This window comes from Rhinolophus hipposideros (genome assembly GCF_964194185.1).
Source record: "Rhinolophus hipposideros genome assembly, chromosome: 3".
NCBI lineage: Eukaryota > Metazoa > Chordata > Mammalia > Chiroptera > Rhinolophidae > Rhinolophus > Rhinolophus hipposideros.
Genome location: NC_138049.1, coordinates 93,128,446 through 93,155,198, shown reverse-complemented (window position 1 = coordinate 93,155,198; position 26,753 = coordinate 93,128,446). Strand labels below are relative to the sequence as shown.

Genomic DNA, 26,753 nt, shown 5'->3' with positions numbered 1-26,753 from the left:
GGGTTTTTTATGGATGAATTAGAAAAAGAATAAGACCATCCTAGTTCCTCCTTTTGAAGGTGCATTGATAGAAAAAGTGTTGAAGTCCCATGAAACACGGACGGCAGCCAGACTTCCTCAACCTACCTTCCTGACTCCTGTCTGGAAAAAGAAATCAGATGGTTTCTGGGGCTGCTTTTAACTTTCCCTTTGGTTCCATAAATAAGACTCAGCCAGTGAAGGAGGAAGGAGATAGAAGGAGGGAGCTATCGTGGCTAGTATAATCTCAGCAATGGACACTTACCTGCAAGATCCCTTTTGTTCACTGAAACTACATGACTGGAATGTGCTCCCTCCCCAAACTTCTATCTCCCTCTCTGACTTCCTCTTCCGCTGAAAGGACCATAATGAAAAAAAGTTAGGAGGTGAGGAGTGAGAGTGAGTTTTCATTCCTGGTTTCTGTCATCTAGCAAGACTGGATTCCACCTTCACTCTGTTCATATAATCCAAATTGCTTTGCTGCATTTGCCCACCAGGCATGTCATTCACAGGTTTAGCGTTGCGCACCTTTGAGGTTCTACCCAGGGGGACGCAGAGGAGGCGCCTCCTCTAAAGACCACCAGGTGGCGATCAAGCCTCAAGAGAAGCCCGGGGCTGTGGAGACCCAGCGCTGGAGGCCAGCTGTCACTCATTAGCCCAGCTGGATTCCTGTCAGGACAGCTCTGCCTGGAACAGCGTGTGAGAGCTCCTCGGGGCATGGGAAACACAGTTCCAGAAAAGCAGTAAATGGATGTACGATTTTCCTGGTTAATCAAAATCAAACACCTCTTTCCACCACTACTGGAGGTGGGGGACAGAGGATGGTACCAATCAAAATTGGTTACAAAAACGGCCCCAAATCATTCTTGGATTGTGTTGCTGAAGGTCGGAAGTGGGCTGTAATAGCAATCTTCCCAGGACTTGCCCAATCAGTTCCTGTTGCTTTTGATGCTGAGAAAAAGCCTTTTTTTTCTGGACTCCTGGGTTTGTCTGTTTTTAATAGTCACCAGCATACTTCGTTTGGGACTTGGCTCTGAATTAAAGGGTAAAAACCCTAGGGTGCCAACCGGCTCACGTATTCCCTGTCCACGGCCCCCTTTGTGCAGAGGAACACTCATGACCTTTGAACTCTCCATCTCAAAATTTACAGGTGAAAGGGAAAGAACAGATGTCTAGAAAATCATTTTTAAAATACACAAGAGGACTGTAGCTAAATAGTAGGAGACCCCACACAGGAAAATTGTATTTAAAGATACATAACAGGGCTCTAGCATAGAGTGGGCTCAAGTAATTGTGTCCATCTTTCCTTTTTTCTTTCTCTGTCTGCTCCATATTCACTAAGAGCAGAAGACTTATGGAAAGTGTTTCCTCTCTAGAATGTGCTAGAAGATAAACTTAGATATACATCTATAGAGGATGTAAGGAAAGATGGAGGTGGGTGAAACCCTAGTCTTCTGAGGTTGGTGAATGGGAATTAATCAGGTGCTTCCTCGCACCTGAGTGTCCCAATCCTTCCTACTCCTTCAGTAACACTGATGGGGGTGGGGAGAAGGGGTGGACACATCACCAGCTCGGCCCAGGGGGCCCATTCCGTTCTCTTATTTTGGCACATTGCATGGCATCTGCAACAATGAAGAGAAATTTGATATGAGCCTCCAGAGGGCAGGGTGGTGTTTGAATGATGCTGGTGCTGGTTGCCCCTGGAAGTCTGCTATGTGGACCCCATAGCTGCTGGGGAGGAATTACTCAGAGCAGGCCTCCCCTAAGAACCCACTAATCACAATTGTGAGGTTTTCTCACTTCCCCAAACTTTCATCCTCAGGGCCATCTGGTCTCCAGGCCTGAGCTTGAAGCACCCACAAGTAGTTGCAGCCAGAAGTTGATCTCCAGGGGCTCCCCACCCTCCAAGGGGTTCTGAAGGCACCTGGGGGGATGGGACAGGCCTGGGCCTCTGACAGGCCTCCCTGCACAGTTGGGCAACAGGGATCCAATATGTGCCCGATGGGCTGTGTGTGCTAGAGGCTAAGTCATGACCCATGACTCAGCATTCTCAGGCAAGGAAGAGGGGCTGGACTCTTCTGGGAAGCACAAAAGGTCAGTGTGAAGACATGCCTTTGGGCAACATTGTTAAAACTCTGCCAATTTGCAAAATTGCTCTGGGGGCTCATAAGAAAAATCATCTTGTCACATATAGGATTAGCTAGAAGGACATCTTCAAAGTCAATAATTTTTTTAGCACTCCCTCATGGGTCCCTGAGGAACTGTGTCCTACACCTCCTGATCCTCTGCCCTCCTGATGATCCCAAGTTGCCCAGGGCTCAGAATGCCCCTGGAATCTCATTAGGGTCGTGGAAACTTAATGCCTCTTTCCCCATAGCTCCCCCGTGGTCAGCTTCTCTCTGCCTTTCACAGAAATGTTGGAAATAATCTTTTATGTCCATAATACTTGTCAGTTTACAAAACATGTTTACATAAACTATTCTTTTTGAGACTGACAACATTCTTGTCAGAATGATCTCCATTTTTCAGATGAGCAAACCAAGGATCGGAGGTTTAGAGAAGGGCCCCGGGAAGAGGGAAAGGCATCTTTTTGTTCTAGGAGCCATGTTCTTTTTGTTACACCATGCTAATGACATGGCCTGCTCATCCTCCAAGAAAGAAGGCTGGTGGGACTCACCAGGCATTTCCTCCTTCCCAGGGAAGATGTGAAAGTGTGACTTCCTGGGCCAATGCCCTGTACTTGACAGCAATGGCTGGGAGCGTTTCTAACAGTGTGACTTTCAGATCAACTTGGAGGGGCAGGAGTTCCATGGAAGAGAAGTATTTGGGGCCATATGGGTCTCTCCCCATCCCCCGCCACGTGCAGAGACTTTGCATATAATACCAGCCCAGATGGGATCACGGTGTACAGGGCTTAATTTAATATTATTTTCCTACTCTGCTGCCAGTGTACAGAAGGCAGCAGGAGCAAGTAACAGAAAGCATTTGTCCCTGAATTATACTCTAAAGCTGCAGTAGTGTCTACCGTGTTTCCCCGAAAATAAGACCTAGCCGGACAATCAGCTCTAATGTGTCTTTTGGAGCAAAAATTAATAGAAGACCCGGTCTTATTTTACTATAAGTAAATACTATTAAAATAAGACCGAGTATAATATAATATAATATAATATAATATAATATAATATAACATAACATAACATAATATAATACCGGGTCTTCTATTAATTTTTGCTCCAAAAGACACATTAGAACTGATGGTCTGGCTAGGTCTTACTTTCGGGGAAACATGGAAGGTAACGTGTGGCTATTAAGCAATAGAAATGAGGCTGTTACAGCCGAGGTCCTGTAAGTGTGATGTGCACACTGGATTTTGAACACTTAGTACAAAAAGAAAAACAGTATAATATCTCATTAATAAGTGTACATTAATTACATCTTGAACTGATAATTTTTGGATATATTGTGTTAAATAAAATGTGTCACTGTAATTAATTTTACCTATGCCTCTGTTAAATGTGGCCACTGAAAAATTTAAAATACACGTGACTCACATTACAGTTCTATGAAGCAATGCAGCTCTCAAGTCCTTACCAAACATTTCACAGAAAGCTGCATTCACTTTCACGTAAAGCGTTCATAGAAGGCATGCTTTTCTCCCTGTTTAGATGAATAAGTACAAATTTAATACAGCCAGAGGGAAAAAAAGTCTTCAAAATACAAAACTAACATTTTCCTCCTAAATGATGTATACGTTATCTTGCAAAGAAAAAACATCAGCCTGAATGAGCAGAAAACTCCAGGCAAGTTGCTGTGACCCATGCAAACATAGGATGGCAGAGGTTTAGCTCCACGAGAAATCCATGGTCTATAGAGGTATGAAAGCTTCTCCAGTCCCAGAGAAATGCAGACTGCAGGTGGCAGCATTTCATGTCTGAAGGATGAGAAGTGGCCAGCATGAGAAGAGCATTTTGACTTATGTTTAAGGACTGGGAATTCAGGTGCACCAAAACTCAGAGGCCGGGCAGGCACCTGTGTGCTTAGGTCTCTTGCCTCAATTTCCACACAGCTGGATGCCATTGTTTTGAGCAAGGTGACTTCTCTCACATATTCATATTTAGCTGAGAAAATATTTGTAGCCTGAGAGATTTATTACTGATACTGCCAGAGAGATTAAAATTATGGATAAAGAAATGTTTACAGCTCACATATTCACAGCTAATGCCTCACACAGATTCTGCAGTGGCAAGCGTTGGCTCCTTTACTTTATTGGTTTGTTTGTTAAACAATCTGTCGTGCGGGGTGTCCGGCGGGGTGGCCTGCGGGGACCCTGCTCGCTGCGCCATTTGTCGTGCAGGGTCTCAGCTCCCACTCCCCGCCCAAGAACGCAGGACACGGTAAGGCCAAAAAGGAACACCCATGGAGCCATAGGTAGGGGAGTCAAACCAATATATTCTCGCTGGCGGCTGGGCTGGAGACACAGGAAGCAGGATCTACATAATCTGCCTAACAGCAGTCCGCGCTTGCCAGCCACCATCCTCTTGCTAGCCCCCATTCTTTCTGCTAGCGTAGCCACAGCCGTTATATTAGTGGCCAATGGCTTATGGGTTACAGCTGACGGCCAACTAGCCACAGCTGCTGGCCATCTGATCACAGTTGATGGCCATTTACTACCCGAGCCAGCACCTTTCTATGTGAGGCCGAGAGCCTGGAAACTGTTTTTTGGGGTTTTGTCCCCACACAATCTGATGAAATATCCTGTATAATCCTCTTCCCTTGACTGTGGGAAGGACCTGTGAACATGAGATATCACTCCCCTGAGTAGATTACATTAAATGGCAAGATGAAGGGATTTTGCAGATGTAATAAAGGTTCCGAATCACCGGACTTTGAGTTAATCACAAGGGAGGTTATCCTGGATGGGCTTGACCTAATCAGGTAAGTCTTTAAAAGAGAGTCTAGAAGACAGAGATTATTCAAATCCGTGCAGAAGCTCTCCTACTGACTTCAAAGAAGCAAACTGTCATGTGGTGGAGAGCGACGCATGGCAAGAGATAGCAGGACACCTCCAGGAGGTGAGGGCCTGTGGGGACAAAGCCCCCAAAAAACAGTTTCCAGGCTCTCGGCCTCACAATAGAAAGGTGCTGGCTCGGGTAGTAAATGGCCATCAACTGTGATCAGATGGCCAGCAGCTGTGGCTAGTTGGCCGTCAGCTGTAACCCGTAAGCCATTGGCCACTAATATAACGGCTGTGGCTACGCTAGCAGAAGGAATGGGGGCTAGCAAGAAAAGGGTGGCTGGCAAGCGCGGACTGCTGTTAGGCAGATTATGTAGATTCTGCTTCCTGTGTCTCCAGCCCAGCCGCCAGCGAGAATATATTGGTTTGACTCCCCTACCTATGGCTCCGTGGGTGTTCCTTTTTGGCCTTACCGTGTCCTGCATTCTTGGGAGGGGAGTGGGAGTTGAGACACTGCACGACAAATGCGAGCAGGGTCCCCCCGCATGACAGGGCCTCAGTCCTCTAACCCCAAAGAATGGACTTCTGCCAAAAAGCAATGAGCTTGGAGGAGAGCCCCCTGGTGAGACCCTGAGCAGAGAACCCCGTAGAGGCATGCCCAGAATTCTGACCTACAGAAACTGTGTGATAACAAATGACTGTTTTAAGCCTGTAAATTTGTGGTAATATGCTACACAGCAACAGAAAACTATCCCAGTAGATAGGGAGCAGTATTGCATAACTATCTGTGGCCACCGGAACTCCAGGGATCTGTTTTCAGCTGTCCATGAAAATTCCAACCAAGCCACACACAAATGTTAGCACATACATTTGTTTTTTAGTTTTCCCAGATAATTTAATCCTAAAATCCTTCACTTCAAGGACCCTTGTTTAAGCCCTCTATAAGCTTCTGGGCTCCACATGCTGAGTATGGAGAGTATGAGGAAAGACAGCCCTGTCAGCCAGCTGAGCTCAGGTGTAAGCTTCTGGCACCACCACCCACTCCACCCCATGCCTGGAAAATGGAAGGGATCATTCACAGGAGAATCAAATTAAATTGTGGTTGACGTGGGGAAGGCTGAAACAACAACAGTAGCACATTGCAAAAGATCAGGCAATTTAAAGAAAGGGTCACCAGATCTTGTAAGATATTTTATTGTTATAAGCATGGAAAGGAAGCATAGCTGTATGCTGGCATACTAAGACATGATTTTAAATCCCAAGTCATAATTTTAAAAAACGTATAGCATTTTCACTTCAAAGCTAACATCTTTGAAATGATGAGAAACTGTTTTCACTGACTCTTAAAGAATACATCAGAAAGATATATCCACTATAAGCCCCTCCTTTAATTTGGACACTCAAGGAATCTGGCTTCTGTTGACCTGGGTGACTGACCTTCTCTTTGGGATGCAGAAGCCCCGTGTGACATCAATATCGCATGCCACAAATAAAATGCATTCCACCTTCATGGCATTTCTACGACCACACTCATGTCCTCTTTTTTTTTTTTAACATTCTTTTTATTAGTTTCAGGTGCATAAAACAATGTAATAGTTGGACATTTATCATTTATATCCCTCACACAGTGACAACTACCCTCCCCCCATCCACTACCCCTCTGACATCTCACAGAGCCATTACATTTCCACTGTCTCTATTCCTAATGCTGTACTCTGCTTCTTTTAAATATACATATATATGTATATATACGTATATATATGTATATAATTGTAGTTGACATTCATGATTATTCAGCTTCAGCTTCAGGCGTACAGTATGGTGATCACATTCAAAATGGCTACCATCAGTAAATCAACAAACAACAAGTGCTGGTGAGGATGTGGAGAAACGGGAACCCTCATGCACTGTTGGTGAGATTGCAGATTGGTGCAGCCGCTATGGAAAACAGTATGGAGATATCTCAAAAATCCGAAAATGGAACTACCTTATGACCCAGCAATTCTACTCCTAGGTATCTATCTGGAGAAATCCAAAACTCTAATTCAAAAAAAATGTATGCACCCCTATGTTTATTGCAGCACTATACACAATAGCCAACACACTCCTTTCCTCTTATCTTCTCAAATGCTTGTGACTTTCTGTTCCACTCACTTCAGAAAAACTCCTCCCCCATTTCTGCACTTACTGGTTACTACAATCTTTTTTTCTCATCTCCATGTAACTTGTTTTTTGAACCTTCCAACTTGGACCCCTCTGAAATTCTCTACACCAACCACAAAAGGCTATGACTTCCCACAGTGTTTCTGAATTTCTGGCCTTAGCAACCTATACCCTAAAAAAAAATTCATGAATGTTTATTGACCTCTTTCTCCATCTAAACAATAAGAAATAGGGAAAAGGATGGCAGACCCATGACTCATTCAAGAGATGATGTGTTCCACTGGACTTACAATCTTTGCAGAGAAGATTTCTGTAGTTCATATTAATTGTTCATTTGTGAATGTCCGACCTCACAACCTCAGAATCATCAGCACAGATCTCTTTGCAAGAAACAGACTGAATAGATGGTCCCTTCATGCAAGAAAATTTTGGCCAATGGAACTGTCTTTATGCACTGAGATGTCAGGAACGTGGGGAACCAGGGGGCACTTTCCAAGCAAAGAAGACCACACATTTCACTTCATACCAACATCAGGGCCAACGTTCCCCCTTCCTCAGAAATCTGATAGTAAAGCCTTATACCCATTGCTGATGGAGAACGGATGATCTCACAGCCAACAGGGGCTTCTGCTTTCACAAAATTTACAGATTCATGGATACTGTCTTTTATGATTTTGAATTCTACTGCTTATTTTAGGCAAAGAGCAGGGATTGGGCTGTGTATCTTGCAGGTGGGCAATAAACCTGCAAATAGTTCTCCAGTTTTTGTTTTTATTGCTTCTCTGGAATTTGCATCCAGTGCTGCGGTTGGAAAGGTGGGGGGCACATGCAGTGTGTGTGTGTGTGTGTGTGTGTGTGTGTGTGTGTGTGTATTGGAAGTTAGGACGTGCCTCAGTGAATGAACATGGGCAGAGAGCCAGATCCACATCCTATGGAACTCTGCCGAAGGTTCCTGCCATTACAGAGGTTCCCTTTATAACGTCAAACACAATGATTCCCAAAGGACCCCTACAGAAGTGAGTGGAAGTTCAGTGTTTCTTGTGCCATTGTGTTTTCGAACATGAGAACCATAGCCTCCTCCTGAGTGCTGTGCTTTCCTTGGCTGCTCATGTCAAGATGGTCACGCTAAATTGTGCTGCAACCCTGCCTCAGTTCTCCCTGATATAACCCCAGGAACCAGATCAGTCAAAGACAAATTTTCTCTGATGTCTAATTCTACTTCCATGGATCCTCCAACCTAACTTCTGGCTCTGTCTTCTCACTGCTGAGCTCTGCCCCAAATAGCTCATGCCCAGGAGAATTTTATAGCCTAAAAATGATTTCCTTTAAGGACTTTAAATAATGAACTATTTAGTTGGAGTAGTGATGTGATAATTTTCAGGCAAACGTAGGAGTCAATGTGTAAGTCATTTGTGAATGTGTAAAAATAAAAGTTCGTTTACTTTAAATATTATTAGTATTTCTATCTGTTCCACCTCCCCCTCCCCATGAAGAAAAAAAAAAAAAACAACAGAGTAGGATTTAAAATTAAAAATAAAAGGAGGAGATTTTAAAGAATTAAAATATTAAAAGACAACTCTTTCGAACTGTGATTAATGATTGTTGAATCTCAGCCTCTTTTGTCCTACCTTTCCAATGGAACTATTTAGTTAGGTCCCAGTCTTTATGAAAACCACACAACCCACACTTCCCGAGTTGCCCCACATTTTTATTCTGCCTCATTGTCTCCCAGGGATCAGACTTTAATTTGGACTGTAAGGTTGCTGTAGCTACAGCACATGGTTAACTTTCATATGGGTGCAATTTTAATAAATATTTATATTTATATGAAAGGCCCGTATACACACACATCACAAATAATCAAATTCTTAGGAAAACCTTCACTATCTGTTTCGTCAAGGTAAAGTGTCATTAAGAGCATAGACTGGCCAGCTATAAGACTTTGTTCTGGAAGATTTCCAAGTGGTTGGAATAAACACAAATTAGACAGTATAAGATTCTTAATGTATATTGGTCTGGGAACTTAAAGACTGAAAGAGCTAATACATAGAGAGCTATACAACACACCAAGGTCACTAACTCCACAGTAACGACAACAGTAATAATATACAGTGCTATAAGATTATTCAAATCTATTCTATAATGCACAGAGAAGTACCTGGTTAAAGCTGTTAAATATAATACCTATATGACAGTTGGAGTCTGTTTTCAGTGCAATATATCACATTTGGCAATTAATGGATATAAAATATGTATTTCTTGCTTTTCAAACTTGGAACAAATCAAAACGTAAGGCTTTTCTAATAAACTATAAAAATGTAATCAGCAGTTGGATCTGCTTGGATCTGATAGAGGATGGTTATCACACTTTCTTTGCATATTCGTTCCGCTTAGCTTAGACCTTAAATGTAAAAATATATACGTATGTATTTAACATCAGTAGATTCATGTCTCCTTCCATACATTTCTTTTTTTAATAATTTTTTTTTTATTTTTCAATTACAGTTGACATTGTATTTCTTGTAAGTATTATTATCCACTTGAAAAAATCCTGATGATGTAATTTTCTTCCTGTTTTTTTTTTTTTTTTCCACTGCCTCTTTTTCCCTCTCTTCGCCAAGAAAATACCAGGAAGATATTGATTGAACTTTCCCCATGGCTTGATTTCAGTCTCCATTTTTGAGCCATTTTTCAATTCTCAGAGTTGCGGTATTTGAGTAATTGTATTAGATTATTAACATGGAAATCTTAAAATGTAGTCCTTAATGTTTTTCTCCACTTTTTTCCCTTCTTTCCTTCCTTCCTTCTTTCCTTCTTCCCTCCCTTTCTTCTTTCCTTAAATTCTCTAAAGTATTTCCTAGATACTAGCTTTTTACTTATTTTCAAAGCTTATCTTTGTGCCCAACATGCGAACAGTGAAAATGTCTCTTTGAAATTCTATTTTACAATATGGACAGAGAAGTTGGGCCTTGGGGGACTTGAGTTTCACTTAAATACTATACACATTTGGTATCACACAGAAGGTGTGGGTGGGGCAGCAAAATAAATGGAACAATTGCGTTTAGTCTTGTCTTTACAAAAGAAAGCCTCTTCCCTAATGAAAAAGTCTCTTCAGCATCTGTTCCCAGAAGCCTATAAAGAAAACATTTTACCCAGGGCTTTGAAAGGATCTCTTTTTCAAAGTATATCCACTGTTCCCCAAGAGGTCATGTGGGTTGGATTTTCCTGTTCTTAATTGAGCAACGAATAAGCACTAGATGTGTTTTCCAGAGATGAACTGGTTGTTTCCGGGCTGGAAACATTGTACGTTCCTGAAAAAGAGAACAGCAGCTCAGCCTAAAAGATAAGCCTGCATGATCCCTCGGGTATGAACCTCTCCTACAGGCGTAAGGGGGAGCTCTAGTCCAGGAGCCAGGTAAGCCCGCCATGCCTGGGAACAAACCCATGCCTGCCCTCCTCCCTCCAGAGACCCGAAAGTGCCGGAGAACAAACAAAGCTGTCGTTCTCAAGCATGCATGGCAGCCAACAAGACAAGCACTAACTACTTTCCATCATACCCACAGCCAGATTTCTACAAAGGACGGAGATCTCAACATGGGCAGCCCTCCACATGCCATCACATGCATGGGCCTGCAGAGATCAGTATGAGGAACCCTCCCTGGTCCCCTTGGGTTGGGCTGACTTGGGGAAGCTCTTAGGAGGGGCTTGGAGGCTGAGCTGGAAGGTGATGAGGTGGGGGGGGGTGAAGGGGGAAAGGAAAGAGAAGAGAAATTTACAGAGAGGAAAAGGCAGGACCAGAAAAGCAGAATTCAGGGGTGCCAATAAAAATGCTGAGAGCTAGTGCAGCAGGCTTGTGTCAGCAGGAAGATGGGGACTGAGCACAGGGAGAGTAGGGAGTGTGTGTTGGGCAAGGGAAGGGACATGGTGCCCACCCTACCATCAGATTGGTGAACTGCCACTGCTAACAAAGTTTCCATCATTGCCTGGGGGGCACTTTGGGGCTGCTGACAACATAAACCAAAGTTACAGTGATTATGGAACCCTCAGATAAGACAATGGGGAGCTGTATTAATGACCCCAAGAGACTGGCAAGTGGCAATGATGGGAAATCTCAGGCCCTGGGACTTTGGGAACAGAGCCCAACTCCAACTTTTATCTGACTGATTCAAATACAAGGAACACCTTTTATTGCCCTTACGTATTACGTAATTCTGATTCCATAGAATCATTTCATAGAGTTTTTTCTATTTCACTTTAATGAAAATGGTAAACAGGTCCCAGTGACAGTGCTGGTCAAATGCAGTAGTTCTAAGACACCCTGAAGATCTCCTCATTTCACAACAGTTTCAATCACTGACTCTCAAAATCAAAAGTGAAGGTCCTCCAGTTTCATGAGTAATGCCTCAAACTGAAGCCCCAAACACCAAGTCCTCTAGAGTTTTAACAATTAACATAAGCCTTCTCAGATTTTGCTTTTATATGAAAAGCCTCAGTCAGGAATATTGATACATTTCCAGATTCTGCATTTGTTAGGTTTCAAGAAGCTGAAAGGAATTGTGGTGCTTATTTTCTTGGCAGGGAGAGTAACATGGGACAGGAGTTTTATCTTGCCAGAATAGCTGAGACTTATTGCCCAAAGCCATTAATGTTATTTATTTTATACCTCGAAGGTAGACATTTTAACTGTGCATGGGTGTTCCTTCATATACGGATGCACAATTTTATAATGTTATGTGTAAAACAAGGACACTCCAAAAATGGGGGGGGGGAGAGGGGGGAAGAAACCCATAGCATGGGCTCCTATAGTAGGATTTTCTAACCATATTCTTTGCTGCACCATAACCAAGAAATATGACCCACCTATTTCTCTTTCACATGAATAGAAAATAACTCTGTTTGATAAGGCCAGCAGTTTACAGTTCCCATTTTAATGGTTCACATCATTTTGTCAGATAGCTCTCCATAGGTTTGTCTAGAGTCTCCAAATCTCATTCTTTATAAGTTATGATTAGTTGCCCACTGAAGGCAGTTGCCCTCTGTGCCAGCATCCTGGTGGTTTGGGAAAATATAAGCAAGTTCCTTTCCTGTATTTACCCTCTGACCCAATGAGGCCATTGCAAGAAATGCCATGAAGTGGTGAGTGGGAAAGTAGGGGTATGAGATACCCCATCAGGTCAACTTTGTTTGTGTCAACCTAGGGACTGTCTAGTGCTCACTACATACCTGTTTTACCAAACAAATTGTTAAATCGTCTTGAGATGGGAGAACTCATAGAAAATACAGGTGTAGATGAACCTAGAGATGTTGACTGGAAAAGAGAAAAAAAAAAGACAATTACAAAGCAGATGTTTTAGACCACGGCCCTGTTCTAGCGCTAGGAGGATTCATTTGCTGCCCTTTAGTGGTCACTGAGTGTGTATCTCATCCCACTTTAAGGTGAGATCCTGGGTGAGCATGAACTTTTACTTCAAGCAGGAAAGCACCTTGACACACTGGAATCTCATCATCAGTATGAGGAAAAGAACTTTCAAATAAATGCTTCCCTCTTTTATAGAGTTTAGTGTCTTCTGACATGTGAAAACAGTCCAAAATATTTGAGTGCAATAGTCATTTTCCAAAATGAACTACAGAAAGTTCTATTCATCATTATTCCTCAAATCGTGTTTTCTATTGCCTTGCGTGTCCCCAGAAACTCATTGGTTGCTTCTCACTGAAATGTGATTTTAACCTCCAGTTGATATTATCTGTGCTGTTTGACCCCGGTTTAAAGGTGTGGGGACAGCATCTTAATGATAGTTTCACAGCTGTGTTTAACAGGCAGAATCAGGGGAGAAGCAACAACGGGAATAATCCATGCTAAAACTGATTGTGGAGAGAGAGAATTTTTCAAGTTGTTAGAAAAGAAAAAGTTACCTTTGAGTGCTGTGAAGACCATCTCGACAGTGAAAACTTTTTCAGCAAAGCCTCCTGTACCTGCATAGTTTTAAAGAAAGCCATCATAAATTCAACATGCCACAAGCACTTCAGACATTTCTAGGAGCATGAAATTGTCATGTTCTTACCTTCTGGTCCCAGAGGCATCCAAAGAGTAAAATGAATAATCCCTGAAAAACGAATTGAAAAGAAGTGCATTTTAATCAAATTCTATTGCCCAGCAAAACAGGAAGTATTGCTAACTTGAAATTGAATTTGTACGACTTCTTTCTACCTCTGCATTTATTATTAACTAAATCTAGTAGATGATAATGGTCAAAGGGAGGCAGTAGGTCCACCCAAGGGACCTTAAATGTTATAAGGCTATTTCCTATTTTCCCTCAGTTGTGAACCAGAGGTCCTGCTGGTTGTGCTATAAATACCTCTCTTATGTCTATGGTCCTCCTTATATAGCTGTGATGAGGACCTGGGGCGTGGGGTGGAATAATCAGTCCCTTCTAGTCAGGCATATTATAAATGTCATTAGACATGAACCCTATGCTTTGGAGCCATGGGCCCAGTAGTAGAAGTCAGGATTTCCAAGGTTTGGGTGTGAGCAACCATGCGGCAATGTCTCACCTTTGGTTCCATACCTCCTGCCTCCTCTCCAGCTCATGGGGCCTATGCTTACCATCCAAGCCACTGGTTAAGTCACAATTAAGCATTTCCTTCCTTGTGCTCCAGAGGCTTGTTGTCTGTACCTCTGCTAAAGCTTTTCTAACAATTTGGCTCGTATTGTAATGAGCTGTGTGCTACAGGATAACAAAGAGGATGTCTTTTTCATTTTAGCATAACAGCAGAATGTCTACCTTACACAGGACATTCATTCTTTCATTCTTCAGCAAATGTTTCTAGAGAACATACTGTGTGGGGGCAGAGCATTCATTTCATTTACCTAGTAGTTATTGAGTACCTACTCTGTGCCGAGACCTTTTTTAGGCACTAAGGACACAGCGATAAATAAGACAGATGCTGTCCCTGACCTCACAGGGACAGAGCTCATTGAATTGCTTGCGGAAATTAACTGGAGAGATTACTTGGTTTCATAGCAGTATTTTCATTTAGGAGAGAATAGATGGCATCAAGATAATGTTAGGTAAACGGCAAAAGTCAGTGTAGGAAAGGGCCTTTCCTCCCGACTTGTATTCTCAGGGTACTTAGAGGAGAGTCGCATATGCAACTAAATGATAATGCAGGTGATAAGAGGTATCTGGTTTCATGGGAGCAGAGGAACGTGTCCTTTGATCTCATTGAGGTCTTGTGATTACTGCTCTTTAGAGCTAGGTCTTCCTCTGAACTAAAATCCTTCCCCACCCCCACTTCTGTTTGTGTTTCTAGCATTAATTTGTCCCACCAACATAGACACTTCCTGAGAGCCTGGCACTGCAGAACTTACCTGGAAGGCATTGAGGAGAGTAAATGCAATATGAAACACAGCATTGCTTCCCTGGAACACGGTAGCCAGACCAAAACCCCAGGTGAGCCCCAAGAGTGGTGTGAGGACCCCAATGCTCTTGGTGATCTGAAACAGGCTACTCTTCTCTTGCTTGTTGGGCTTGTCTCCCACGGAAGGTCTTAGGATCTTGGTGATGACCACCACCGTGATGGTCACATTCACCACCACGATCATCAGTGCTGGGATGACGAAGGCCAGCAGGGCTTTGGTATCATCCCAGTTGAGCCAACAGGCATTCTTCCTTATGTAGACTTCCTGGGGCTGGGTGGCCGCCACGGTGATGACTGAGATGATAAGAGGACAGCCATAGCCAAGAGAAAATGCAATGGCCTTCTGAGTGGACTTGCTTGCATCGTGCAGGATAAAAACCAGGCGGTAGAAGAGCATGAGGCCCAGAGTGAGCATCCAGAAAAAGACACTGAGGTAGAAGAAGTGGATGAAGAAGGTGGCAGCCACACAGGCTGTCTCGTTGAGTAGGTAGTAATTGTCGCGGATGGTGGAGGCCACGATGAACCAGATGTCTGCAACCAGCAGGGAGGCAGCAATGTTCACAATGCAGATGTGACGCATGTAGGAAGTCCGATTCTTGGTCACTGACTTCCACACCACAGCTTCCACAACTAGACAGGTCGCTAAGCTCAAGATGGAAAAGCACAACCCAATGTAGGAAATGATATCCAATAGGATTTTCAGGAGAGAATCAGGGTCTGGCGAGTCAGGGGACATGAGGATGGAGAATGACGTTAGGTGGTCACAGCTACAGAAGACACTGTCCCCCTCGACTTTAACATGGCACCCACTACTATCCCACCCCCCTGTGTGGTTGGCAAGGGTGAAGTTCCAGAAGACACATTGTGGTTTCCCACCTAAGGAGTTGTTGTTCTTAAAAGTCATTGAAATCCTGAATGGCATGGTGATTCTTTGGCTGACAGTGGTTGTCATCACTAAGCTGTTGGCAAAATTATTTCCCTGAACGTCGTGGGCAAGGATGGATTGGAGAGTTGGGAAAGCCACGGTGACAATAGATGAATCTGCTTGCAAGTTTTCCAGCTGACACTTGTCAATGGCCACATTGCCCCAGAGGTCAGAGTCTGGGAAAAGAAAGTTCTGTTTGTAGGGTTTGCGGGGGCCAGGTTTTATTACCATGCTCTTCATCTGCACATTAGTTTGAGAGATGGACAAACTGGTGCTGTTTTCTGACCACAATGCTCGGGAAAATCTTTCCACTGAATCCAGTAGCTCTGAGCTGTGATTGGTTTGCTGCTGTTTTAACACCTTCCAGGCACTCAAGATGGGCTTGTCAAGGATGACATTAACCGTGGAGAGAACATGCTGTAATTGACATGACATGGGATCAAATCAACCAAATTCTTTCAATCATAAAAGAGAAAAAAACAGTAACATCTCCCTGGAAACTGGTTGAGTGGGTACAGGTAAGAGGAAAAGAGAAGAGAAAAATGAGGCATCATGGGGCTGTGGGGATCTTGGACCCACCTTTTTATGACAGGGAGTTAGCAGAGGATGAGTCAGTCCCTAAGACCGTGAGATTTCATTAAACATTTAACAATGATAGTGAGAACCACCCCCCACCACTCGCTAAGGCTGATTCAACAGGCTGGCAGAGACGCTCATTAATTGTTTTATTTTCTTTCAAATCTCAAGCTTGTAAAGACTCTTTGGGGGTGGTATTTCACTAGCAAGGTGGTCACAAAAGACACTCTCAGCTGCTGAGCATCAAATAAGCAACGCCATTGGAGTCAAAGGCATCTTTCGTGCTTGCTAAACATTTTGATTCTCTCTCTCATAAACTTGAGCTTGTCATTTTCCATTTGTGACTTCTCTCACTACAATTTCTCTATCCTTTTTTGCCTTGTTCTGTTCTCTGAAACTATAAGCCCTGTGTTAGTTGAAGGGTGGCCCCAAATATGACACGTCCTATACACAGACCCTGTGAATGTGACCTTATTTGGAGAAAGGGTCTTGGGTTTGGGGCGGGGAGGAGATTTTCTTAGATGTAATTAAGTTAAGGATCTTGAGAGGAAATCATCCTGGATAACCTAGGTGGGCTCTACATCCAATGACAAGTATCTTTGTAAGAGGAAGAAAAGGAGAAGATAAATGGAGCAGAGGAGAAGGCCACGTGAAGACAAAGTTAAAAGTTGGAATGAGGCAGTCACAAGCCAAAGAAGGTCTGCAGCTACCGTGTTTCCCCGAAAATAAGACCCGGCCTTCTATTAATTTTTGCTCCCAAAGACACATTAGAGCTTATGTTCAGAGGATGTCATGGTGAAAACTCATGGTAGGGCTTATTTTCCAGTTAGGTCTTATTTTCAGGGAAACATGGTAGAAGCTGGAAGAGGCAAGGAAAGATTCTCCCCTGGAAACTTCAGAGGGAATATGGCCCTGCAGATACCTTGAGTTTGAACTTCTAGCCTTGAGAACTGTGAGACAATATGTTTCTGTCATTGTAAACCACCCAGTTTGTGGCAATGCATTATGGCAGCCCTAGCAAATCTATGTAACCTCCTTAGACTCTTGTGACCCAAGCTGCTTGCCGGGTGGCCTCTGGTTGGGTTCAGCCAATGGGAAACATTGACAAGAGATGGGATGGTCGGAGAAGAAAGAGGTTGAAATGTGTTTTTCGACTCCCTCCCACCCCCGACACCACACTCTCCTCAGCACATCTTTGGCAACAGTTCTGTCCCTCCAAGACCATAGCTCCTGCTGAGTGACCCCTACCTCCAAGGCTTCAGCTTTCACACAGCAGTGGGTGCCATATTTCCTCTCCTTCCTCCTTTAGTCCCAGGGGTAGTAATGGCTCCTAAATATTTCTGGTCTCTGGATACCTCACCACCTTTTTTATTTTTTTAAATCCTTTTTTTACTTCTATAAATATCCTTTCATTTAAGTCTCTTCATCTGCATTCTTGTGAGTGAATTCCCTTTCCTTCTGGAAATCGGGCTGTTTCACAGTGCATGTTTTGTGCTAGACCACTGAGAATCCTACCTTTTACCTATTCTGAAAACCTTAATTCCTAGTTTTCCTAGAAAGAAGATAAGAATTAATTCTATTTTAATGAAGAAACTAAAGCAGAGATGCACTAAAGAAATCTCCTTGAAGTCCCCAAATGAATATCGGAAACACTCCCTGGTATCCTAAAAGCCATAACTTGGCAAATCATATTATGTGACTCTTATATCCAGAACAGTGGTCTGGAAAAGACAGAGAAGGAGCTGCAGTGGGGAGGCATTATGTTTCGTGACCACAAGTCTTGAGGGGTGAGGACAAAAGACTCAAAACTCCTGTGAGGCTTAAGCAAACTTACCATCATCATTTCTAAATTCACTTTGGTTGGAACCATTGAGAGTAAATCAAGGATGTTAACAATGGCTCCCAGGCTCCCAGGAGATGAGCTGACTTCGTGGGCCATCTGGTCTGTGCTACTAGAAAGATCCTTTAGGTATGTAGGCAGCTTCTTGTCCTGAGAGGGGCTCTTGATCAAAGCCTAGTAAAACAAAAGCCAACACAGACACACAAAAAACTTGCCTATCAGTCCAGTCATCAAATCTTACTGATTCATCCACAACAAAATCTCTCATATCTGTAGTTTCCTTCTTTCTCCATTCCCATAATTATATCCCATGTAATAACTTACTTTTCTCTTAAACTGTGTGTGCTCTTCAGAATGGAATGTTACATAATATTGCTTCCCACCGTCCCATATCAAAAGGGGAACGGAAAAAACATGTCAATCTGATGACTAATTTTAAAAAAAGGAAAGGAGATGTGGTTCCTAGAGAGCTAGATTGAAGTTGAATAAAACTGTCACTTGTGTTGTCTCTAAGGCCATTTGCTACTCGTGGCCTTTTCTGATCGCTTGCATTGCTCATCATTAGGGAGACTGTCCATCTGAATTTTCCTTGGACAATTCTGGCTCATATCTGTTGTAATTATTAATAATGTCCTCTTTTATTTTCAAAAAGTATCTTGGTTTTGATGATAAATGATAGGATCACCCTATCGATAATGGTCACACTGGTGTTTTCTAACTATCTAACTTCTACTTATGAGCAAAAAATGAACTCAAAGTTGATCTTCTCCAGGAAGAACTTTGATGAGAGTTCCAAATCAGGAAAATTTCTCCCTCTGAATGTGAAAGTATTTGTTTTATTTAATATATTTCACATTTGTAATAGCTCTACCAATGTTATTTATCTTGTGTCCTAATTTTAATGTCTCTAATTAAATTATAAGCTCCTGAACAATGTGAACAGTGTGTTATATTTCTCTATGTCCTTCTCACATCTCATTATGCCTAACGTAGTACAAGTCATTTAACTTGGCATGTAGCAGGTGTTCAATAATATTTGTTGAATGGATAAATAAAATGGAGCATGATAGGCCAGCATGCCTCTTTCCATTGAAAATGTATCTAGGTATCTAGAATTGGGACCAGTGCCCAATGTTGAGTTCAAATTATAATTTCTATCTTTTTCAATTAGGATAATTTATATCTTCAATACTTTATGCATCAACGTCCAACTCAGAAGCCAAGTTTTTCAAGCCAACTTCCTGATTACCCTAATCAAAATTGATATGTATTTAACATCTTTATTCCCTATCAAATCAAAGGTTAAGTTCTGATCTGGCCTCTTTATTCTGATAGCACTTACAATAATGCTTTGCCCATCGCAGTTATTTTAATAAATTTGGTGTAACACAAAAGAAGAGACAGAAGACCATTGATAAAACGCAAATCAATATCACCTATTTTCCTCAATTCTTCCTCCAAAGGTGAGAGGATTTTGAACTAGCTGTCTGACGATATCACCATTAGCTCTTCCCACCAGTTGCCTAATAAGCATTTATTTATTGTAACTCAATGAATTTTAGGAGGTTCTAATTCCCAATGACTTAAACGTAAGATGATATTTATTTATTTTAATGCAAAGAAAGGAATTTTCCCCTACCACATGGCAGTAACCTCTATTGTGGGTACGAGAGGCAGGCTAATCCCTTCTTCTGTAACTATAGGTTCCTCTAAGGACTGAGGAAATCTCAGACCTGTAAAAGCCTAAAGCTCTAGCTTCCCCCCCATCCCCAAACTGATGAACCTTATTTTATTATGTTGTTCCTCTTTCTGAAAAGATTACAGCTATGTGCTTGGTATCACCATTTTGCAAAGAGAGCAGTTAGAAAGATAATACTACCTGCCCCTTGCAGGTCATGGATACTGAGAAGATTAGGTAAAGGTATACAGCTGGTTGTAGAGCAGAGCACATATTATGTTGCCTTCATATTTGTATTTAAGTAAAGTTTTAAGCATTTCTGCAAATAAAAATAGCTTTATTCTACAAATAAAAGTAGCTTTGAGACCACCAGAAACCAGCCCAAGGCTCACTTTCCTAAATGCTGAGAAGTAGGATAAACTAGACAGATCACCCCTCCAAGCACTCAGAGACAAAAGCTGAAGGATCACCTTGGCCAGCTGGAGCAGACTATTAATTGGGGCAGAGATGCAGTCATTTCTCTTCACCTTCCACTCGGAGCCTACACACGTGTAAGTCATGATCCCACCAACGGGCCCTCCAGGGCTGCTGCGGTTTGAGAACTGGCATAGCTTCTGGATGACTTTCCCAGGCTCCCCCACACCGATTAAGGGATCATGGCACGTGATGTTCTCTCCTGCATTGGAAACAAGGAAATAAAAGGGACAATGGAAAGGAGGAGAAGAGATAGTGGAAATGGGGTGCGGCCTATATAGACTCTTGATGTTTGAATTCATCTTTCCCTTTACTTTCGGTGACCTTTTTAAAGTTAGCCAATTTCTTTATTTTGCCCGATTTTCCGAAGCCTCTTAGTGCTTTCCACACATATCTGACTTTAATCTGCACTTGCTTTTCCTAACAGAATTTATTTCCTCTCTGGCTCATTTCTACCTCCAACCCGCAGGAATCTTCTCTCTGCTGCCTGTGATTATCTAAGCCATGGAAAATAATCAGAGTTTAACGGACGCTCATCCAGATAAGAGATAGTTGGTTTCCAGGAGTCTTAGGGATACGATGCTTCAATTCAAGGGATTCTCAACTCTGGCATATTAGAATCACCTGGGGAGCTTGAAAAATACTATAGGCTCTCTCCAGCCCAAGTCAATCAGAAGCTTTCAGGCCAGGATTTGGGCATCAGCAGTTTTTTAAGCTTCCCAGTTGTTTCCAACGTGCAGGCAAGTTTGAGAAGCATACCTTAATCCAAAGATATAGTTAGAAGTAGGAATTCCAGGCACCATGGCCTGAATATTCTAGACAATATTTGTAAGAATGTGTTCCTTCTGGTTTCCCTTACGGGCAATTCTATTTCACCTCTACTCAAGATCAGACTTGAATGGGAAAATGACATTTGCTGCAGAATCTCTAATCTCCTGCTTCTCTGATGAGCAGATCCCTCTCTCACCAACTTTTTAATTTAGCATTAATCGAGTTCTCAGCCATTGTATAAAATCTTGAAATACAAGAGTAATGTTCTACTAGGAAAAGGAAGTGAAATCAGACTTGGTATGAGGAAAGAGAAAAAGAACAAAGTGAATAAAACATATTGATGCCTGGGCTAAGATGAGGGGAAAATTAAGTGATCTTGGCTGCCTCCTGGAAGAGGTATGATTGACAGGGTAAGGGACAGTAACTCAGAGAGATATGGAACTCTAAATTGCTTCCTACTTTGGTTCCAGGGCTCAGTTAGCAACACATGAGAGAATAACCACAAATCACTCAGTGAACTCAAATAAGCTTGGTGAAAGAGCCATGGATTCTTCTGATATCAGGGGTCCCATTTCTGGGAAGATTTCTGGGGGAGGTGGAAGCCCGGAACCATCCACTTATTTCTCTGCTGCTACTGAGGACAGTTTTTTGGCATGGGCTATAATGAAATGATTCCACAGATCATGAACTTGAAAATATTAGGTTGGTGCGAAAGTAATTGGCTCCATGATAACAAAGGATAGGAAAGACTATTCTTTAGGTCAATTCTTTTCACGTAGCGCTGTCTCAGGGAGACAGTGCTTGTGGGGACACTTTTTCTTTGCTGAAACCTCAAAGGCGTCTTAGCCCCACATAGACATTGCACACTCTTATCTGCCGGGTGCGGTGGATAACCTCCCAGACTCAGATGAAACATTACTTCTCTGTAAGGCTTCCTTCATAACTTTTGTCTCACCTGTCATCCACAAAAGTTAAACCAGGCAGTCTTTTATGATCACCCACACCATCTCTAGGTTAGCACTTACCACAATACATGTGATAACATGTTTTTATCACATCCATCTTTCCCCTAGGCTTGAGGACAGGATACAGGGCTTATTTCTTTTCAAATCCCCCATGCTTAGCCCAAGGCCCGCCCCATGAGGGTGCTTAACATATATTTATTGAATGAATGAATGAGGGAGTGAATGAATAAATGAATCCCTGCTTATGATTATAACATTTTTAAATAATTTAAAATGCACTCACCAGGAACCAGATTAAGCTTCATAGATGGACTCCGGACTGAATTATTAGCAGCATTGGTAAAGTGACAAAACACATCAACAGTTTTTGGACACCAGGGAATGGAATTTGCCTTGAAATTGAATTGGTAGCACACTTGTTTTCCGTTAACTTCTTTCTCTAAGACAGAATTATGGAAAGAATTAAGTCACCACATAAGTATCCGAAGCACTACTTTTGTTGAAATTATCTACTATGGATACACTTGTCCAAAGTTTCCACAGGAATGTGCCACATTCTTTTTTTTTTTTTAATGTGGCTTTAAAAATGCCCGTAACCAAGAAGTAAGTCCATATTTGTATACATGCTAGCCAAATCTTTACCTTCACTGCTCATGGCTCTAAATCTGTGCCCACACAGTTTTGGACAAACGGGATGCCTTTCAAAATATCCTCTACCCATCTAAATCCCATCATATCTTGTGCATTTATCCTATCTTGCCTTTACCACATTGGTTTAGAGCTGTCTCTTTATGGATCTGTCTCTTCCACTAGACCTTAAGGTCTTGGAGGAAAAGGATCTGGTCTTACTTATCTTTTAGTCTTCTAGTGTCTAGCTCAGTATTTGGTACATTGAGAAAGCACTGAATGTGTGCGTGCTGAACACAGAATATTGACATATTTCAATGTTTCAATATCCATCTTAATTCCATATCCCCTTACTATGCAACTTTCTTCAAACTTACCAGACATTTGCAGTGCCTACTTTTCTGAACTTCCAGTGATTTTGATCTGTATTGCTCCTTTTGGATATTTAATGTTATATGCATTGTCTTTTATAACGTGAGCCCCTCTACATATTAATATATGTGCCCCACTTCTTTTGTCTCCTTTTCATTGCCTACTCACGTGTTTTGTATTGAGTAGGCCCCTGAGAATTGTTCTTGAAAGAATGAAGAAGCTTGTAAATTGTTTGTGATGCTGTGTGTGTTTTGAGAGCTGAGGTGTGAGCTCAGATTTGGTTAATCTTAAACTGAAAGGATCCCGAAGGATCTGGAGGGAGGGTACATTCTACAAGAGAGGATTTGCATTTTTTACCAGGTGTCATAGGGTACTACCAATGGTACACTTTTTTCCTTAGTTTGGAGTTCCAGAACATATAGGTAGTGTAAATTCAAACCTCAAACCTGAGTGAGGGCAAGATGGTTATCATTCTCAGGGGAAGCTTTTGCCCACTCAGAGATAAGGCCAAGCTCTTAACTCTGGCAGACGAATTTTTCTGGTCTGTTCTTTTCCCAAACATGTCACCATTTGACGTTCCTGACATTGTGCTAGTGGGGTGGAGGGACCCTAGCTACTGTATAGGGAGTAAGACCTTTACTTCTATGGCCTTTCAGAGCTTTAAAACCCAAGGTTCTAAGTTCCTGATATTGGCAGGTGCCCTCAGGGAAGACCCAGCATTCATTATCTTTATTGTTCTCTATATTTGGCCCTGGGTTATTGCACTTACTTCCTTGCATGCTCAGCTGTGCATTTAAAATGATTTTATGGTACTTTGATGCTATGTTGATTCATCGCATCAACAAACTATGGGAGGGACTATCAGCACAGTTAGCCTATTATTATACTGCGGAAGTAGAAGGCCTGTGAAGGTATCTTACCATAATACTGTCTTCAACAGCTCCCATTAAAAACAATGGACTCCACCCTCATAGAGTCTTAAGATTTTACCACAAGCCAAGGAGTCAGTGGCCACAGAGCAAAATAGAAGGTAATAATGACTCATGGGATTCACGCTGTTATATCCTGTCTCTGATGCAATCCCTATATCTCTTTACTTCTACTTTGAGGGTAAATTTTAAGATTCCGCATGTAGGAAATACTATGTCCTAACAATTCAGCACTTGGCATCTTACCAGCAGGAAAGGACAAGGAGTTCACTTGGAAAGTTACTCTGTAGTCTTCATGCTCCCCGACGCAGCACTTGAAGTAATGGGAACCTTTGCAAAGAACTGCAACTTCCAAAGGATCAACCATGATGTTTGGCTCTAGAGGCAGTGGGTGAATAGTGACATCTTTGGTCGCGATACTGTATGACTTCTTATATCGAAATATGCAATGATAGGTTCCTGAGTGGAAGGAAGCAAAAATGAGATGGAATGAAAATGTAAATTCAACATAAAATGAAAGTGTAGTTGACCTAGATGAGAATATATATATATATATATATATATATATTTAGTACTTGTGTATGATAGTTCAATAGTTTAATGTGACTGGAAAAGCTATGGCTCCTCCTAATTGCCCAGTAGAAAGAAAGAGCAATTTAGACAGAGTAGGTATAAGTTCAGCATGGGGGGGAAAATACTCTATTTCCTTATTTTATACTAGCAAGTCTAGCCAAACAATACCAAGGTATGTGTTATCTGGCCTTCCTATGGAAAAATGAGGAAGACCTGGAACTCACAGGGTCTGGACTGAGGAAACTTACTCTTAATGAAAGACATCAGAATGAGGTGGTGAAGAGTTGGCCACGAGAGCCAGACAGTTTCACTTTCACCCTGGCCCTTCCATTTATGAGATGTATAACCTCAGGTAATTTATTTAACCTTGGCCTCACTCTCCTCGTCTGTAAAATAGGGATAATAATAGCACCATCCTCTTGGTTTATTGTTTTAAATGAATTAATATTCTTAAATACTTAGCACAGTATCCATCACATAGTGGGGGCTCACTAAATGTTAGCTATTATTGCAGCAGTTCTATCAAGTTTTCTTTTTTTCCCAAAGATTTGCATTTTTCCCAACAGGAATAATATATACAGATAAATAGGAAACAAAAATGTTCCTTTCTCTGGAACCAGGCATAGATATCCTTTACCTAGATTCTTTGATACCACAATTGGGTGATACCTTCCTAAGAGTCTGGCAAAGCTTTTTTAAAAGCAATGCTGTTAACTTCATGGCAAGAGCACAGGCTCTGGAATGAGAGAGGCTAGTTCCAGTCCAGGCTCTATAACTTCAGGTGTAGAAGCTTAGATGTAGTTATTCTCCTCTCGGACCCTCAGTTTCCACATCTGTAAAATGGGAATAATGACTTCTTCCCCCAAAGGGCTGTTGCATTCAATATGACGACTATTAGTGTAGAGCGGCAGGCACAGGCCCTCCGTGGAGGCGAACTATTACAGTGTATGTGCAGGGTCCAGGCAGCAGGGTGGGCTCTGGCCTTTCACTCACCGTTCCATTCCCTCGTCGAGGTCTTCACGGTCAGCACTGACTCGGCTCCATTCTCATACCTCCTCGTGGTATAAAACCTTTGGTATATTTTAATTCCAGCAGAAGTGTTCCAATACACCTCATCATAGTTACTCACATCACTGATGCACTTTATAGAGAAGTTTTGTCCCTCAGAAACAGAAATTGGGTCCTGGGTTATTGTTAGGTTGGCTGAAAGAATGCAAACAAACAGACAAAAGAAAGCCGACAACAAGTACAATGTTTAGTCTTTCTGGTGCCATCGACACATGAGTGAAATTTAACAGAGAGACAGAAGGCGTGGACCGTCCTGACTGTCCTTGTGTCAACGCGGATGAGTACCTTGCTGTTCCTGGGCTTTACTTGTTTCTAGGCTGTTTCCGGTGGTGCTCTGAACTGTACTCATTTCCATCACATGCCTTAGGAACTCGTGCACTTCCCCTTTGTGGCTGGAATTATCTCCTGATGATCAGCAGGGCAAAAGGTTGCAAACTTAGGGATGTTGCCTTACACCCAACTCCCCTCCAACCTCTTCTGTGACCCCTCAGGGGAGGTTAAATGGCTCCGTTCTGGTAACAACTCCATTCTTTAGTCTTTTAAAATACTTGAAATAATAATAACAATAATACCACATTGTATTTTAACTCCTTTCTTTCTATGTGTCGTCTCCATAAGGAGGTGAGCCCCTGAAGAACAGGACTCTCTCTTCTGGGTCTTTGCACCCCCACCACTTAGCACTGGGTCTGGTAAGCAGGAGTGATTTGGGGAACTATATTTTAAGTAGAGGGATCATGAGCTATTGCCCAAATAATTACACCCAGACTGTCTCAGGTGAAGGGGGACATATAGATACCCGAACTGTAAGTCTCTCTACCTTTACTCCTCTTTCTCAGAATGTCCTCATAGGTTCATGAGGATTTATTCACCAAAAATATTAGCAAGACCTTTACAAATATGAAACCTTATATGAACGTTCCACTCTTTCTGCTTCTGGCCCTATCTTTCCACTCCTCTTGGAGCATACCTTTTACACAGTTGACATTTCAAAATGCCACTCAGTTCTGTCTTCTATAGGTGAACAACTTCAGAACTCGAGCCCACTGATGCCAGCCTACTTTTCCAATCAGTATAACATTTTATCCTGAACCACAATCAAAAGAAATCAGGGCGTTCCATAGTACCCTTCAGAAGTTGGGATTCAAATGTTCAGATAGAGCTCCAAAGTCACACAAGTATGAATTACTATGTCCCTTACATTGCCCTCCCTGGCTGTAGGGATCTTGAAGTGGCTTTCTAAGGTTCTGAGAGAGAAAAGGAAAAGGCTCATGGACCCTGAATCCATTTCTCTTGATTCTCGGATGAAGTCCAAACTACAGACCAGTGGTTTTCAGCGAACGCTACACGTGCCCCTGAGACAGCCAAAAGCTCACCTACAGACATGAGTCTCAGGGTTAAAAC

The 26,753-nt window shown here is 42.3% G+C and overlaps 1 protein-coding gene across 10 annotated transcripts in view; it reads right to left on the bottom strand.

Annotated features, from left to right (window-relative positions):
• Nucleotides 1-6,540: 6,540 nt before the first annotated feature.
• Nucleotides 6,541-26,753, bottom strand: part of ADGRF5 (adhesion G protein-coupled receptor F5) — a 103,272-nt gene continuing 83,059 nt past the window's right edge. For 2 of the 10 annotated variants that reach the window (XM_081034282.1, XM_081034283.1), the window contains exons 12-23: nt 25,638-25,757; nt 25,278-25,487; nt 23,958-24,170; nt 22,067-22,222; nt 20,044-20,249; nt 17,890-18,069; nt 14,505-15,896; nt 13,198-13,239; nt 13,049-13,108; nt 12,359-12,443; nt 11,073-11,139; nt 9,129-10,446 (exon numbers count right to left, since the gene is read on the bottom strand). In XM_081034282.1, coding sequence (XP_080890408.1) covers nt 11,075-11,139; nt 12,359-12,443; nt 13,049-13,108; nt 13,198-13,239; nt 14,505-15,896; nt 17,890-18,069; nt 20,044-20,249; nt 22,067-22,222; nt 23,958-24,170; nt 25,278-25,487; nt 25,638-25,757 — 2,729 coding nt within the window. In that variant the 3' untranslated portion in view covers nt 9,129-10,446; nt 11,073-11,074. Of the gene's footprint in view, nt 10,447-11,072; nt 11,140-12,358; nt 12,444-13,048; nt 13,109-13,197; nt 13,240-14,504; nt 15,897-17,889; nt 18,070-20,043; nt 20,250-22,066; nt 22,223-23,957; nt 24,171-25,277; nt 25,488-25,637; nt 25,758-26,753 lie in introns of all 10 variants that reach the window. The other 8 variants (XM_081034279.1, XM_081034281.1, XM_081034287.1 and 5 more) reach the window with 5 other exon arrangements.